Here is a 17,276-nt window from a genome sequence, read left to right as displayed (position 1 = left end):
CTTTTAGTTTGCTTTATTCTTAAACTCTCGTGAGTCCTTGACATTGTAATATGTGGGCTAATGGGTTTTTGACCCACAGCCCTCTACTGGCTGGAATTTGAATTGTTGGACTCTGTCATAGCTAAGCCCTAGTACTGATACCACTAAAGAAGATCATCTTTTTAGCACAAGTGGTAGGTTTTGTCCCTTCTCAGGGACTATGCAGAACTAAGGTCCTGGGTCTTTGGGGGTTCCTAGACCTAACACCAGCCCTCTGCACAAGGTTGATTTCCATTCTTGGAGAAGACCAGAGTTTAGTCCTTCCTGTGCAGTGCTGAGTGGCCACCACCTACAGTATAGTGACACCCTTGAGGTCCTAAATGACACTGGATCTGTTGCACTGTAGCCAAGGCCTGTAGGCGTGAAAGGCCTTGTCCGTAGCAGACATTTTATTTTGTTAGAGGCAAATATTTTGTTTGACTGATATCAAAAGTAGTGACCATCTTGGCCTACCTTTGGGAAGTTAAATGTCTGTGTCATGCAGTGGGTAATGGGATCAGCTGGAATTTGGAGTATGCATGGTCTCCAGAATACATAATGTATGTGTCTAATGTTTTACATTTCTTGGTACACACTCAAAGCTCCCATTGACCTTCGGTGGAAGCTGTGAATGTACAATGGATTCAGGATGGGGCTTGATTAAAGATTATAAAACACCCGAAGAACACGTTGGCAGATTCTCATTAATGTTTTCAATCCTGTGTTTTTCTGCTGCAGGTTAAAATATTGTGTCGTGAGTTACTTGTCCAGGTGTGCGACCTTCTGAGGTTAAGGGATTGTCATCTCTTTGGACTCAGCGTCATACAAAGTAAGTCTCGGTCTGAAGTTGCGTACTTCAAACAATGCTATGTCACATACAGATGCACAACAGAAGTATCCGGGTTGCCAGGATCAGAATAAACCTGCCACTTCATGAGTGAAAAGTTGATTAAACAACTTGAGCATTATTATAACAAAGGATGATAAATATAAAGTATAGTCCATTGTATCACGGTCCCTCTTCACCCGGAAATCCCCATTCATTGTATGCCCTGATTGGTGACAGGATAAGGCTTTGCTTTGGAGCTGGCTCACGCCTAAGTTCTATTTTCTTGCAGTTTTCTATATATTTTGTGTGTTCAAACAAACTGTCGTGTGCTCTCTGATATTGTCTCGTCACCAGGGAACCCAGTCAGTCCACATTAAAGTCAGTGAGAGTTGGATCAAGCCCCGGGCGAGGACTGCTGCTGTTAATGAGGCACTCCCACGTACTTTTCATAGTTCCTGAATTGGTGTTGAATCACCGCTTCAAAAAACAAATAATTCTTCTTTGCATCTTGAGTCAAAATGTGTTTTGGTGTCCTTCAAAGTCCCTCGCAGCTTTTATGCTAGATTGTTTACTTCCTTATCTGTTCACCAAGCAGCATCTCTTGGAGTGGTGTTTGCTAGGCAAATCCCGGAGGGCGGACTAACCACACAAGGCTGAAATGTCTGAGGAGTTGCAGTATGTGCGGAGTGCCGTGCTGCATCGAGACCCCAATTCAGCACATAACCAAGTTGTTCAACAAAGCGCTTGAGTACGTGCTTAATTCTCATCAAAGTCAATGGGATTTAAGCACATACGTGTCAAGTATCAGAGGGGTAGCCGTGTTAGTCTGAATCTGTAAAAGCAGCAGAGAATCCTGCGGCACCTTATAGACTAACAGACATTTTGGATCATGAGCTTTCGTGGGTGAATACCCACTTCGTCAGATGAATTGCACATGCGCAATTTCTTGGCTGAATCAGGGTCTGAGGGTACATCTGCACTGCATCGTAAACCCAGGTCTGCGGGACCCGGGCTCGTGGATTCAGTCTGCATCTTGAGCTGTGTCCACACTGCACAATGACAGGGCTTGGACCTGACTCTCAGCAGGACTCTGGCTCTGACCCACCTGCCTCACAGAGTCCTAGGACCGGAGACCTGAGTGCTTGCTGAGCCAAGTCAGGAGGGGGACTCAAACTCAGTATGCAGTGTAGGCATATATAGAGTGCCCTGCTCTCTTCTGAAGTTACTCAGCAAGAGAAATGTAGGGTTTGGGGTTTATTTGAGAAGCTTTTACTATCCAGTGAAGCCCTTGATCATGCAAATCAAATTCGGGGGACTGGGTCTACAGGGTTGCATTAGTTCTAAAGGCTTTGATCATTCACTTGAAGCTCCAGCCCAGAGTCTCAAGGTTATTTTGGCTCCTAACTTCTAGCAATTTCAAAACACTGTTAAGGATCTGGGCCTTGCTGCCTTGCCCAGGAAAAATCCAGCTCCCGGTAGCGACTCCCATGTTTGAGATCCATTTGGCAATGGAAGGAGTTGAGGGGGGCTCTGAAAGCAACACTTCCCCTGCATGCGAGTCCGGCGAGGTCTAGTATAGAATTCCCTCATGTTGGAAGCCACACTTTTGAGTTAGGAAATTGTCGTCTATAATATTTAGAAAGTCCCCGAATGTTCTGTTACTGGTAGTATGAGACTTCCAGCATGTGTCACTCATCACGAAGTCCTCATGATCATTCAGCTTTTTTCCTACACTTTATAGATAGGTATGTAAGGTGAGGGTCATCCTGTTTCTTGGTGTGATATGGTGGTCTTTAACAGATACCAGTTAATATCCCATCTTGTGCTTTATCTGTTAGGTCACTGACTCATGAGCATTCAAGATCATTTTCTTCTAAGTTATCAGTGACACAGAAACAGATAATGCCATCTTTGACATAGGGTGCCCTTCCCCCTCCCCTTTGCCCACCCACGCCTTCCTAAATAGATTATAACCACTGATTTTAATATTCAGATCATGCAGATCATCTCACTAGGCTTCAATAATACCAACTAGATCAAAGTTATGCTCACAAATGAGCAATTCCAATTCCTCTTGTTTGTTACTCAGGCTCCTAGCATTGCTGTACGGGCAGTTCAGGAATTTCGTCTCCAAGTCCTTTGGTTCCTTGATTAATTTTGTTCTCATCTTCATTTTGTGCTGAGTGCTTATATCATCCCTCTTTTTACCCTTCCCTTTTATTATTAGTTTAACACCCTCCTGACTACTCAAACCAGCCGATCCCTAAGGAGATTGGTCCACCTTCTAAGGGGACACGGGGAGCATTGAGTTAGGATTACTTTCCACCTCAGTAGAAGCGGAACCAATATTCCACTTAACCAAAACTGTACGCCACTTACCTAGCCAATGGTTTGCTTGCCTTCTGGCTTCCTTTGCTCGTGGGACAGGCAGAATCACAGAGATGATGGCTTGGGCATGCTTCCGAGTTCCCTGAAGTGATCGACTATCTGAGATATATCCTGCAACGTGGTGTGATTAGTGCCAAATAGGAACCATCACCAGTGGATCCTTGCCTGTCGGCTTCAGAAGCCTATCCGGTCTTAAAGTGACATCTCATGTCTTAGCTCTGGGAAAGCAGCACACCACCTTGTTGTCTGCTTGTCCCTTGGCGAATGTTCTTTAGATTCTTCTGAGTACTGAACCTCCAACAAGGATTATTTGTCTTCCTTGGGTAGTTGGAGAACTTTGTGGGCAAGCTTAATATTCTTACAGGTTGGGCCAAGCTCCCAACCCCAGATGTGCCCTGCACATCTGTCCGTTCCCTTGGAACAGCTGGATCTTGAGAGGTTTCTTCCACAGATTTCACATTGAGGACGTGATATCGATTGGAAACTTCTAGCTCTGTGGAATTCCTCCTGGTCCTTTTCCCTCTCGTGGCCACAGGCTGCCCTTCTTCGTCTATCTCCAGCCACAGTGGACGCTTCTGTGACCTCTTGTTTCTGGTGGTTGCAAACCACCAGATCGCTTCTCTGACATCCTTCCTCTCCAATTCCTTGGTGGCCAGCTCCTTTCTTCCTTGATTCTGGGGTACTGGTGTTTCCCGAACATGGCTGTCTAGAAACTCCTCCGTGTCTCTACTTGCTCCTGCAATCCAAGAATCCTTTTCTCCAGCACAGCCACCAACATGCACTTCAGGCACATTCAGTCACTTCTGGTTTCAGGCAGGAAAGAAAACATGACACATGCGTTGCAGATCACCACTATTGTTTCATGGCTGGCTATCTTGAAGTCACATATACAGCTGAACCTGGAAAAAAGAGCCTTTCACACTCTCTCTAAAACTCTTCTGTTAGCTGCCTCTGTTTGCAGCTCTTGAGTTCGCCTAGCAAGTGACTTTCCTGTGTCATGTCTCCCTGCTTAACTCAGCTCTGCCCCTCAGGGAGCGATTAACCACTCTGGGTATGTCTGTACTGCAGTTAAACACCTGTGGTTGGCTCATGCCACCTGGCTCGGGCTAAGGGGGCTGTTGAATTGTGGTATAGACGTTCCAGGCTCAGGCTGCAGCCCGGACTCTGGGACCCTTCCAGGGTCCCAGAGCCTATCCTGCAATTCAAACCCAAATGTATACACTGCAAATAAACAGCCCCTTAGCCCGAGCCCCGTAAGCTTGAGTCCGCTAGCCCAGGGCCAGCTGCGGGTTTTTACTTGCAGTGTGGACATACCCTCAGACTTCAAACGGGGGGGCTGAACAAAGCACCAAGGATGTTACTGTCCCTTTTGATAAGAGTAAGCACAATAAATATTTCTTATAGTGCTGTAGTGATACAGAAAACAAGAATGTGCTGCCACACTGCATAGTCACCTGTGAGGGCTGGCTCTTGCAAGGAATCTAGAAAGATGCTTCTAGAACCTCTCGGGCATGAGAAACGTGAGGATATGGAATATTTGCCAATGCCATGGATGAAGATCTGATACTTTTCCACAGGAAATAGGTGGATTTGTTGTTTACGCTAGAGAGTATTTAAATAGTACTGCATTTTCTTCTTTTGAAATATATTTGGGAGCTTGTGTAACTGTGGATGTGAAATTTTTATAGTATGTTTTTTAAAAGAAAGCTTGGGGAACCATTTGCATTCTCCTTTCTTATCCCCACCCTTTCTAATACAGACAATGAACACGTGTATATGGAATTGTCACAGAAACTCTACAAATACTGCCCAAAGGAATGGAAGAAAGAAGCTAGCAAGGTATGACTGTGAGTTGGGTTGAGAGGGGCCAGTTACTTCCTCTCTACAGATTCAGCGTTTCACATAGCTGGAGCTGTTACACCTTAGGGGAAAGTTTGAAGGGTACATAATTTATAAGACGAAGAAGAAAATTTGAAGCATTCAAAATTAACTAAAAACGAATCAACATTTACTGATGAGAGTGTCACAGGCTGCTCAAAAAGACTTCTTAATGTGTGTCCCATTCTACCTGCAAAACAAGAGGGATCTGAAGTTCTCATTAATCATTAAGTGATTTATAAATGAAAAACTTGAGAAAATAAAGATTATCTAGATGGCAGTTGAGTGAACAGGGTTTGCTAACAGGGAGTTTCGCAAGGGAGTTCTCCAGGTGAAGGAGGAGCAAATACAGCATCTGTGAGGTAAGTGAATGTCTGTAGTGTGTGTGTTTGTGTTTGTGTTTGGGGGTTACTTGCTGTGTGCTGAGCTTGTGTTTGTCTGTCTGTTTGGTTGGTTGGTTGTTTGAAGGACCGGGTGCTGTGGCTGGCAGTTGGAGGCCGTGAGCTTCAAAGGAAGGTTTGAAAGCTCGAAGCCTCTGGTAATTGGCTGAGCCTTAATCAGTGGGCGAGGCATTCGCTCAGGCCAGGGCTTTATAAAGCTTCACGCAAGCGACCAGGGAGCTTGTGAACAGAGGCTGCTAACAGGGAGTTTCACAAGGGAGTTTGGAAGGGGAGTGGGAAGGAAGCGGGGGTCCCTTGTCACTCCTACCTGTTCCCCTGTAGTCCCCTTAAAACCTATAATCCAAACCATATTTCAAAACCCCTTTCTTTAAACCACCCTTTCATTAACTAGGAGACAAGCAGCAAAAGCAGCAGCAGATGGGCTATCCATTTTTATGCACTGAGTTAGCATGTAGATTACCTGCCCTGTGGCGTGGCGATGTCGTGCAGTCGGATGCTAGTAGCTCCTGCCCTCAGAGACCACGTACGCTTTGAGCCAAGGCAGAACTGGAGGAGCTAAGAGAAGCAGAAGGTAGTGATGAGGCTTCCGGATACTGTAAATTGTCCCACCTCTGCCTCAGACAGCCTCTTGCGTTGAGAGATGAAAGGGCCCAGGACGGAGCAGTCAATGGGAGCAGAAGGGAAACCTTCCCATAGTTGGACCCCCTTCCAGAGGTGCTGGGGTGCCTCTCTCACAAATGTACACTGTCTGGGAGGGAACTCCAGTTACTAGGCAAAAGCAGGTGTTAGTAATGGAAGTGATCATTAGAACGTAGATAGCGTTGTGATACCGGAGAAACTGGTTATGGTGACTTTGCTCCTAGTGCGAAGTTACGGATCTCTCAGGCATCTAGACAGATTTCATGGTAGTCCTGGGAGGAGCCGGTTCGTAGGACATTAGGTACCGATGACATAGGAAAGTGGAGAATGTCGGAAGCCAAATTAGAGTTCTAGGAAGAGACTGAAATCCAGGACTCTATTGGCATTCTCCGAAATGCTCCCCATGCCACGCGCAAACAGGTAGCAGCGAAATCTGCAGGGTCCAATGCCGGTGAATGGAACGATGTGTAGAGAGGAGGTTTACATTCATTAGAAACTTGGAAACTTTTGGATGGGGTAATACGAAACAAAGTAAACCATAATTCACTAAACATTAAAAATTGTAGACAGTTTAAACTAAATGGGAAACCGACTGCACAGGAGAGATCAGTGATCGACACAGACTTTCTAAGGAGAGTCTGATGATAGAGAATCTCCAATTATATCAGGAGCAAAATGAGAGATAATTATCAAGGCCTATCAATGTATAAACAGACATAAAAGAATCTGCCATCAGATAAGCAGACAAAATAAACGACAGTTTTTAAAAGCTGTACACAAATGCTAGATGTCTAAATAATTAAGCGCTGAACTAGAGGCCTTTGATAAAGAATATATATAATAGGCATCACAACCTGGACTGAGGCAATCAATGGGACACAATCACTTTCCTGGGTACAAAATAGATCAGAAGACAGAAAGCGGCAGGGAGAGTACTTTATGAAAAAAATGTAGATTCAAATGAAGTTAAAAATCTAATGAATCCAACAGTTCCATAGGCTCTATGGATAAAAGCAGCTCTAATAAAATAAACATTAGAATCTTTATCACACCACAGGACAGTAATAGTGATGAAATTGCTAAGAAATTGAAGACTATCAAAATTAAAACCCATAATAGGGATTTTCAATAGCCCCATCTACTGGAACATTCACTTCAGGACGAAATGCAGAAATAAAATTCCGATACTTAAAGGACGCTCATGAGCACGTACGAACCCACAGGAAGGCATCTCTAGATTTATCCGAGTGAGCGCACTGTCCAAGATTAAACTTAGCAGTGGACCCTTGAAATATGACCATAATACAATACATCAAACCATCCCTGGGGGAAAAACACCTTCAACAGCCCAACACTGGTGCATCATACAAAAATGAGAGAGTAAACAAAAGTTAAAGTACAGACTAAAGGTTAAATCCCTCAAGTGATGCCACTTTTTAAAAGACACCTAATAGAGCCCCAACTCAAGTTATACCCCAAATTACACAACAGTAAAAGAAAGAACAAAAATACCACCGCTGCAATACCATGTAAAAGAACAGTGAGAATAAAAAAGACTTACCTTTAAAAAGTGAAGTCAAATCCTAGTGAGGAAATAAAAGAGCAAAACACTGCCAGCTTAATACAAGAGTTGTAATAAGAAAACGAGAATTGAAAAGCTAGCCCAAAAACCCAAAAGAATAAAATGTTTTTAAGTAACATTAAAGCAGAAGCCTGCTAAACAACCAGTCCTGACGATCAAAATACAAAAAGCGCCTTAAAGATATAAAGTTATGCAAGAACTTGAATGGATCTTGCTTCAGTCTTCACGGCTAGATGTAGGAATCCCAAACTATCTTCTTTGTATGACAAAGCTGAGACTGTCACAGACTGAAGTCACTAGAGGAGTTTTGGAATTAACTTATTAAATCACATTAAAACAAATCCCGACCAGATGCATCACCAAATACTGAAAAGAACTCAAATTGAAGTTGAGAACTATTAATAAGGTACCGCGGTTTAAATCTTTGTTACCCAATACTGGAAGTTAGCTAATATAACGGCCAATATTAAAAGGGCCTCTATAATATCTCCAATACAACTGATCAACGTCTACCGCAAATCCGTCGAAACATATGTTAAGAATAAAATTCAACACATAAAAAACTAAACTGTGATCAATACTCTCTAGTTCATGTAAAGGAAATCTGTCTTACTAATTCATTAGATTCTTGAAGGGTCAACAAACATTGACAAGGATCCAGTGGACATATTACCTGATTTCCGAAACCTTTGACAAGGCCCCTCACAAAACTCTTACCGTAAATAAGCGTCGTGGCATAAAAGAATCCCTTTCATGATAAACTGGAAAAAAGGAATGAAGTAAATTAAAGGAAATTTCTCAAATGGAGGGAATAAGTTTTCCCGAAGTCAGTCTTAGACCAACCATTCAATTTATTTCATAAATGATCGGGAGAAGGGTAAACAGTGAGGGCCAAGTTGCAATATACTAAATATCAAGAATAAGGACCAAAGCAGATGTGACAGAACTTCAAAAGATCTACAAAAACTAATAGGGATTGGCAACAATATGGCAAAAAATTAATGAGAAATGTAAATAATACACATTGAAAAAAAACCCCACTAACATACAATTATGATGATGCCTAATTTACTACACGAGTCGAGAACAAGATTTTGGGCATCATCGTGATAGTTCTCTGAGATTCCATGCAGTGTGCAGAGTGTCAAAAAACCAAAACAGAATGTTAGGAATCATAAAAAGATAGAAAAAGGACTTGAAATTATATATTAGCCCTTATATAAATCCATGACGCCCACATCGAATACTGTGTACAAATGTCTCCCTCACCTCAAAAAAATATTCTAACATAAAAAGTTCAGAAAAGAACAAAATGAATTAGGTGGAAGGTTCCATATGAGAAAGATAAAAGCTACCTCTTCAGCTTGCAAAGAGGGATAAGTATGTAGAGTCTATAAAATCATGATGATGTTAAAAGTGGATAAGAAAATTATTACTATATTCCCATAATACAAAACTCAGGGTCCCAAATGAATTAATAGTAGCACGTTTTAAAACCAGAAAAAAGATAGTTCTTCTTCACAAGTCACATCAACTTTGTGACGTCCTACCTGAATTCAAGGCTGGGACTATAACAATGTTAAAAAGGAAACTGGATAAATTCATGGTGGCTAAGTCCATAAATGGCTATTAGCCAGGAAGGGTAAAAAATGGTGTCCCTAGCCTCTGTTCATCAGAGGGTGGAGACGGATGGCAGGAGAGAGATCACTTGATCATTGCCTGTAAGCTTCACTCCCTCTGGCATTGGCCACTGTCAGTAGACAGATACTGGGCTAGATGGACCTTTGGTCTGATCCAGTACGGCCGTTCTTATGTTACTGCTGGATTGCAGGATGTCTGGGAGGCTAAATTACGGAACATTTGGGGAAACCTGGGAACTACATTAGGACCTCAGAGCATTAGCCCTCATGATCACCGGCACATCTGTCAAAACTAGTCAATCCATATACCAAGCTCTGAGGTAGGAGATGTCAGACAAGAATGGTTAGGGGATGGTTTCTTGTAATGAGAGACAAGAGGTGACTGAAAGGAAAGCAGTGTGGGTAAGTCTGAGTTGAATCTCTACAGAAAAGTTCCAACCTAGACAGATTCTATGGCATCTCTTGTAGGTTGTAGATAACAGGGGAAAAATGCATTAAAATAACAAACCCCAAACACAACACTGGTGTCTGTGTTGTTTTCCCCCCCTTCCCCTTTACAGTTACTAGAAACTACTTTTTAAAAAAATTCACAGGAATCTTGCGGGAGGTGGGTTCAGAACAACATGAATTTTTTCTCTTAATTTTTTTTGCAGAATTTTCCCTGCCCCATTTTTGAAATCCAGTAACTGTTGAACACAAAACCTTTTCTGCTTTGAAACGGAAACTGAAGCTTTCTCATTTTGAGAAATATCCTCCTCTGTGACTAACCTGACCATATGAAATTGGCAACTCAGAAAAAGATGCATGAAAAGTGAAGGGAAAAAATATATCTAACTGCCAACAGGGTAAATTATTTTTCCCTTGAAAGTTTTCCAAAAAAAGGAACATTTTGAAAACTTCAAAACGTTTTTATGAAAAATGTCCAATTTAGAAAAACAGCCGGACTTTGATCTACATTGTTCCACTAGCTCCACCTTCTCTGGTTTCGTGAATGTGGTGGTCATGATAAATTTTGCACTGAGAGAACCTAATACAGGACATCAAATATTGCATTATCTTTCTGATTTCACAGCAAACTTTGCAAATAATTATATTCTCAATGGTTTCTTTATGTCCTCTGTGGAAGGAACTCTGAATATTTTCTCTCCATTGCAGGGCATTGACCAGTTTGGTCCCCCGATGATTATCCACTTTCGAGTGCAATATTATGTAGAAAACGGCAGACTGATCAGGTAAGGGGAAAATATTCCAAAGAATGCGTTTTTGCACCAAAAAAATGCTGTGGTGTTAATAAAAAAAGTAGAAAATATCTTGGCTTATTCCTTTTTGGTTAGAGTGCATTGCATGTATTGTAATTTTGTCATAGACCCTCAGTAACAGCGGATTGCTAGAAAAAATTATTTGTAACTAGCCTTTACTCAATCAATTTCATATTTCTATCCTTATAAAGACTAACATTAGCAAAGTGCTCCTCTGTGGCTGGTCTGAGCGGGGAGAAATTGTTTTGTTTTTTACTTTAGCAAAATACAATGAGTCTTTTGTGATATAGTTTGAGCAGGTTGGTTTACAACATACTGTATTTTTCCATTGTATAGCAAAAAGCAAGCAGAATTCAGCTTTTGTTCAATTAACAATCTATGCCACCGAGCCAAACTTTCCGAAAAGAAGGGTGATGTGGCTCATTCCAAAAATTCATGTAGACGTGCACCCGTGATTGGGCCTGCGTTTTACTATAGCAGCACGTGCACAAGCTAGTATTGCTGCAGTTATCCATTTGCTTGTTGTATAGCCTCCTCTATCTTATTAGGCAATGTGTGCCTGCAGTCGGGTGTGCATATTTGTGTGAGCAACTTCTGCACAACTCCCACCTCTTGGAAATTGGGGGTTCTATCAGTGTAAGTCCTTGATCACCGGGGCTACTGAGATGTGTAAATAAGCCCGTTTGCAAGGTCTGGGGCTGTGTGAGATCAGACTGTCACCCGAAGATGTCAGGAATAGGTCAATAGGTATGTGCAGTAGCTAAAACTGCAATATGTTCCTCCTGTTAAGCTAATCACTGCTTAGAAATATGGTAGAGTCTCTTCCAGCACAGGTCAGAGCTGAGCTGTTTTCAAGTATTTTACTTGCCAACCGTAAGAGGGACTGGCTAGCAGCTTCAGTCCTGGAGGTACAAGAAAGGTAGAGAACTACTGTGATTTATGTTTACGGTTTGCAGACTACTGGGAATAGCTATTTTAATTCGAGTGGGAAATTGTTCACTAAAGAAAACAGGGGAAAATGACTAAGAACCTGAATCAGTTATGTATTGTTTACATGAGCTTTTCACTGTATTTATATAGATGGGCAACCCCCTGTCCTTTGCACAAGCAGTACCCACACAGATGTGTGCACAACAGAAAACCCTGACCTAGGAATTCTTTAGTGGTGACTTCCTCTGCTACGATAGGATTGTGTGGTGTTCGTGTAGTTTCTCTAGGGTAGGGTTACCGTACATCTGAGTTTTCCTGGACATTGCTTCTTGTTTGATCCTCCGCTGTCTGTCCAGGCGGATTTTTCAAATAGGAGTCAATGTCCCGTGTTTTTGTGGAGCAAACATTGCAGATCCAGAAAGACCCCCAATTGGTCCACTTCTCGATAGGTCCCTCCCCTGCATCCTCTGCATCTGATTGGTCCTTTGCAACTGCAGGATGCTGCCCATCCAGGCCCCAGCTCCCAGCCCTGGGGATGGGGAGAGCCCCACGGGGAGGGCATTGACTGTCAGCCATCACTGTGTACCGGGTCTGTGCCAGCCACCATGAAAGGGAGCGACACTGCTCCCCACCTCAGGAGTGAGGCCCCAGGTCCAAGCTCCTTAATAATGTGCGGGTGAATGTAGAGCCATTAAAAGATGCTAGCTCTGTCAGTAGCAGCCTCCAGACCTGAAGGATCCCCAGTCTCGGTGCATGGCAGGGCATTCTCCGCACGAGCCTGTGTCTCATTGCTGCTCCTTGGACCTGACCCTCTTCCCCTGGCAGCACAGCTCCCTCCTTGCAAGGAGAGGTAGAAACCAGAGACAGAGCTAACTTTACAACAAGCACCTGGCTGCACCAGACACCGCTTTCCCTTTCCTCTTGTACCTGCCCAGTGTGCACAGATGTACGGGTGCCTATGCCTCCCGATCCCTACTGTCCTGTGCTCAGGCAAGACCTGCCTATACTCAGCCAACCCAGAGATACCATGGGGAGGGGAGGAAAGCAGGTGCTATGAGACGCCCACTGGAGCAGTGGAGGAGACGGATCTGGGGGGCAGCTAACTTCTGAGTAAGTTAGGGAGGGACATGGGAATCAGGCAGGATCCCCAGCTCCAGTTCCTTCCCTAAGCTGTCCCCACCACATCAGTGCCCATAAGCGGCCGTCCTGCTCCCCCAGTTCCTCCCTGCAATCCCCAGCCTCCTTTCTCAGCATCCTTGCTGTGCACCCCCGAATCAGCTGTGAGTTCTGCTCCCAGCCTCAGCTCTCTCCCTGCACTGGTGGGCCCCACCTCCCCGCTGCCCTCTCCTCAGATGCCCTCCCTTGAGTGTCCTTCATGCCAGCGCCTCGTGCTAGCTGTCTCACTGGGGTCAGAGTCCCAGGCAGAGCCTCTGAGGCACATTGAAGACTGGAGACTCTGCCCCTGCCCTCTTGCGGGAGCTCTGAGATGGGGCTGGTGAAGAATGTATCCCGGAGGCGCATTTGGCCCCTGTAGCTTCCCAGCGCTCCCAGACACCTGTCGCCCCAGTGTTTGGAAATGACTTTGTTTTGCAGGGGGAATGGTGCTGGAGGTGGCAGCGTGCTGCTGAGCAGCCTGGTCTGCATCAGGAACCCATGGTCCGCGGGGCAGGTTCGCTCTGTCGCGCACGCGCTCACGGCTCTGCTTTTCTTCTCTCTCCGCAGTGACAGAACAGCCAGGCACTATTATTACTGGCACCTGCGAAAACAAGTGCTGCATTCCCAGTGTGTGCTGCGCGAGGAGGCCTACTTCCTGCTGGCAGCCTTCGCGCTGCAGGCCGACCTGGGCAACTTCAAAAGGAACAAGCACCATGGGAAATACTTCGAGCCGGAGGCTTACTTCCCTGCATGGGTACGTGCCATGGGCCGTGCCGTCTCGTGTGCCTCCGCGTGCACGACTGCCTTCTTCCCCCGCTCATTTCCAAAGGCGGAGGGAATGCAACGTGCGTTGGGACAAGAAATACCGTAAATGGGAGCTTGGTAGGGGAGGGGGAAGCCAAGTGGTCGTAGCTGCCGGTAGCATCGTTTTGATCCACTCCACGTGGCAGGATCCTGCGTCAGGGCAGGGGGGAAGGTGGGTATGTTTGTGCATAGTGGGAAACGCATGTTGGGCAAGTGAGTGGGCTCATCGTAGGGTCTGAACGCAGATGCTGTGCTTGGGCGTCAGGGTTGCGGTGTTTCTCCTTCATCACAGTGCTCACTGTTTGTTATCCGAAGATGCCTAGAGGGGATTATGTGCCAGAGTGGCCTATGGTAGCAGGGGGCTGGACTTGATGACCAGGAAGATCCCTGCCTGGCCTTTGTTCCTGTTACGTTCAGTGCACTCAGATTTCCGGAGAGAGGGAAAGGCTCTCAGCAGCGAGACTGGAAAGGCCTGCGGACTAAGCCACGGTCTGGTGGGAACTCGGCAGCACACAGCTGGGCCAGGTAGCCCAAAGCAAGAGCCTGCTTCTCCCAGAGCTGCAATGGATGGACTAGAGTCTGTGTACAGATAGTAATAGTGAGTGGTGTGGGCTGCAGGGATGGCAAAGCCAGGCTGTGCACTCAGCATGTGCACACTCGGGTCCTCTGTACCCGCACACACCCCATTGCCCTGCAGGGTCAGCTGGGCCTGTGCTGAGCTGGCCTGTTCTTGCTCCACCACCCAGCCATCACTGGACTGCCAGAGCTCCAGATTTGGGTCCCTACTTCTTCCGCCCTTGGCGCACAGCTGCTCGTGTGTTCCTCCAGAGGTGAAGGGAGCAGCCTAGTGTGCTCAGAGGGGCCATTCGGCCCCAGCTCGTTTGGGGGCTCTGGTGGGTGGGAGATTTGTGTGGTTCTTGGGCTTTCCAGAGAGAGTGAGTCATCCCCTCCTGCACTCTGCCCATTACCGCCCGCGTGGCTCCTGGGTCGCACTCCTGTCTTCATGTGGGAGTGGCAGGTGCTGTTAAGACCGTACTCTGACAGTAGGTGCAAGTGGTCCATTTCCTGCTGTATTGTTTGATCACCTGGAGCCTGTGACTGTAGTGTGGCTAGCTGATAGGTGGTGGTGTCGTTATTGGGTAAGATCCATGCAGGACACAATTAGGAGGAAGCTGCAGCCCTTCCTTGGAGATGTTTACAGTCTGTAACCTGTGCAACCATGGAAGGTCTGTCCAGGGCAGAGAGTCCCCAGTGGTACTACAGGGCCAGCATAGTCTGCAGATGAGATTGTGCTGTCCAGCTGGAAATCCACACCCTGAATTTGTTTTAATGGGTTTAAAATTGTACATAAGGAAGCCTACAGGAATGTATCTCGCTCAAACCTGCCCACCTCCCGGCCCAGCCGTTTCCTCTGGCAGCCCCCTTCCTGCATGAATCTTCTCCTTTCTCTGCATTGCTCCCCGCAACAGAAGCCAGCCGGGCTGCACGTAACCAAAAGTCAAGATGGGGCCAGCCTTTGTCCTGCACCAGAAAACAGGTGTGAAGTTCCAGGGACACAGTCCACGTTTGAGTCGCATTTCAGTCCTCGAAAGTTGTCGTACCGGCACCTGCTGCCATTATCAGAGTGCAGTTGCTGAGAGATGCTGGTGGGGAAAAAGTCATCGCTCTCCATTTAGTCAGTTGAGTTTTTCACAGCACCTTGTGTATAGTCAGTTTCACTGTGTTCTCCTTAGAAGCCCTGGTCCAGAAAAGCCCTTAACTTTTAAGTATGCAAGTGGTCCACTGGGAGTACTCAGGTGCTTAAATTAAGCACGGGCTTAACTGCATGTATGGAGGGGGCCCTTAGTCAGTTTCCCCTTTGCTGAGAAGACTAATAAACAGCAGGGGAGCACCAATGCCTTCATAAAACCCTGCTAGGGTGATTTTTAAATGCCAGGTGATACTGTTTAAAGGGAGCTCTACCAGAAACAGATTTTTTTTATTATTATTATTATTTAGTTAAAGCAAATTGTTAGAAACATGTCAGGCTTGTGGCCTTTTTAGCAGTGCTTTGGGATTCTTCATGGCTCTTCAGCCGCATCCAGCCTGCATGGATCATGCACTTGAGTCTTGCAAACCCTTATGCACATAAGTGACTTTACACCGTGCATGTTTGCAGGAGTGGGGCCTTACTGGGATTAGTGAACGGACGTTATTTCTCTTTGCCTGTGGGTTAATGTGGCCACTTGCCGTCTCCGATGTGCTTTTCTGGCTGGTTGTGAGCTTTTGCTGCATGTTAAAATACTCCACGTGACACCCCCTAGTGAAGACATGAGTGCACTCACAGTGTAGGCTGATTACACACTTAGAGCAGGGTTGAGCCAGTGTTTCCATTTCAAGCCTCTCTTTTCAGGAGCTTACATTTCACCTGGTTTGAAAGTGCATCAGGATGGAACAGTCTATCCAAGCCTTCAGCCCAGCTGGGAGTTCTTTAAACTTTAAACCCTTTATAGGACTGTCAACAGCCTGCAGACAAATGAGCTCTTTTCTCGCTGTCTTTGCTCCCTTGAAAATGAACAGAAGTGATATATAACCTGTCTGTAACACCTGACAAATGTAAACTGTCACACGGCAGCCATTAACTAATCGCTCATGTGCCACAACAGTAACAATCCCATTTTACACTTAGGGAAACCGAGGCAGATGAGTAGTGACACTCACTCAAGGCCATATAGTGACTAAAAGGCAGAGCTCAAGGCTGCCTCTCCCTGGGCCGCTTCCTATCCTCCACCTCCCACCCAAAGCCTTGAAGTCTGAGGCAAGGTAATAAAGGAAAAGCAACTAGCAGCAGCTGCAGCCCCACAAGGCTCAGCAGGCAGGCATTCCTCCCAGCGAATGGTTTCTGCCGCACCCTCCCTTGGGAGCTCTCAGGGTGGATCTCTGCTCTGCCCTGTCTGGCCCCTTCTGAGTTGTCTGGTTCCCTTTTAAGCTCCGCCTCCAACTGGGGCCATGGAGGGATAGAGGGGTGGAGTTTAGGGTGACCAGATGTCCCGATTTTAAAGGGACAGCCCTGGTATTTGAGGCTTTTTCTTATATAGAAGCCCATTACCCCCCCACCCCCTGTCCCGATTTTTCACACTTGCTATCTGGTCAACTTAGTGGAGTTGTCTGGGCCCAGAGCTGTTCCTTAACCCCTTCAGTTCTGGAGTGGGGTTTATACACCCCGTCACCGTGCCCCCACTGTACCACTGCTGTATGTCTGTCCTGAACGGAGGGCAGTATAGCAAGTAGAGCTCTTCACAACGGCTTTTCATGAAAATGGAAACTTCCATGGGAAATATCCCATTTCGATGCCTTTTGGTGAGGGCAGGCAGGAGGTTCATTGAGGGATGAAAAATTTTCAGCAACTATCTCGAATCCTTCTCAGAGCTCTTCCCCACACCCCGTCAATATGTCAACGTCCTTTCTGAAGTGTGGATGCCACAACTGGACGCAGAGTTGCAGTTGTGGCCTCGCTGGTGCCATTTGCAGCGTTAACACCTGCCTGCTTCTAGTCAATATGCCCCTGCGTATGCTTCCAAAGTTTGCATTTGCTCTTCAGCCATCACCCTGGAAAATCATCTTCAGCTGCTGTCCACCCTGACCATCAAGTTACTCTTTGGTGTCAATGGTTTTGCAGTAGCCATTGGATGTTAAAGATGTAGACACTGTTGTCCCTGTTGATTGTTGACCTTATTCTCTTGAACAGAGCTCACTGGTGTTGGCCAGCTCCCG

General features: G+C 45.8%; 1 protein-coding gene across 3 annotated transcripts in view; it reads left to right on the top strand.

Annotated features, from left to right (window-relative positions):
* Positions 1-17,276, top strand: part of FRMD6 (FERM domain containing 6) — a 93,520-nt gene that overhangs the window by 48,885 nt on the left and 27,359 nt on the right. For all 3 annotated transcript variants that reach the window (XM_032783529.2, XM_032783530.2, XM_075065813.1), the window contains 4 exons: positions 757-847; positions 4,995-5,074; positions 10,531-10,607; positions 13,287-13,473. In XM_032783529.2, coding sequence (XP_032639420.1) covers positions 757-847; positions 4,995-5,074; positions 10,531-10,607; positions 13,287-13,473 — 435 coding nt within the window. The remainder of the gene's footprint in view (positions 1-756; positions 848-4,994; positions 5,075-10,530; positions 10,608-13,286; positions 13,474-17,276) is intronic.

This window comes from Chelonoidis abingdonii, chromosome 4 (genome assembly GCF_003597395.2).
Source record: "Chelonoidis abingdonii isolate Lonesome George chromosome 4, CheloAbing_2.0, whole genome shotgun sequence".
NCBI lineage: Eukaryota > Metazoa > Chordata > Testudines > Testudinidae > Chelonoidis > Chelonoidis abingdonii.
The sequence above is the reverse complement of the archived record's forward strand: the minus strand, read 5'-3'. Positions and strand labels throughout refer to the sequence as shown.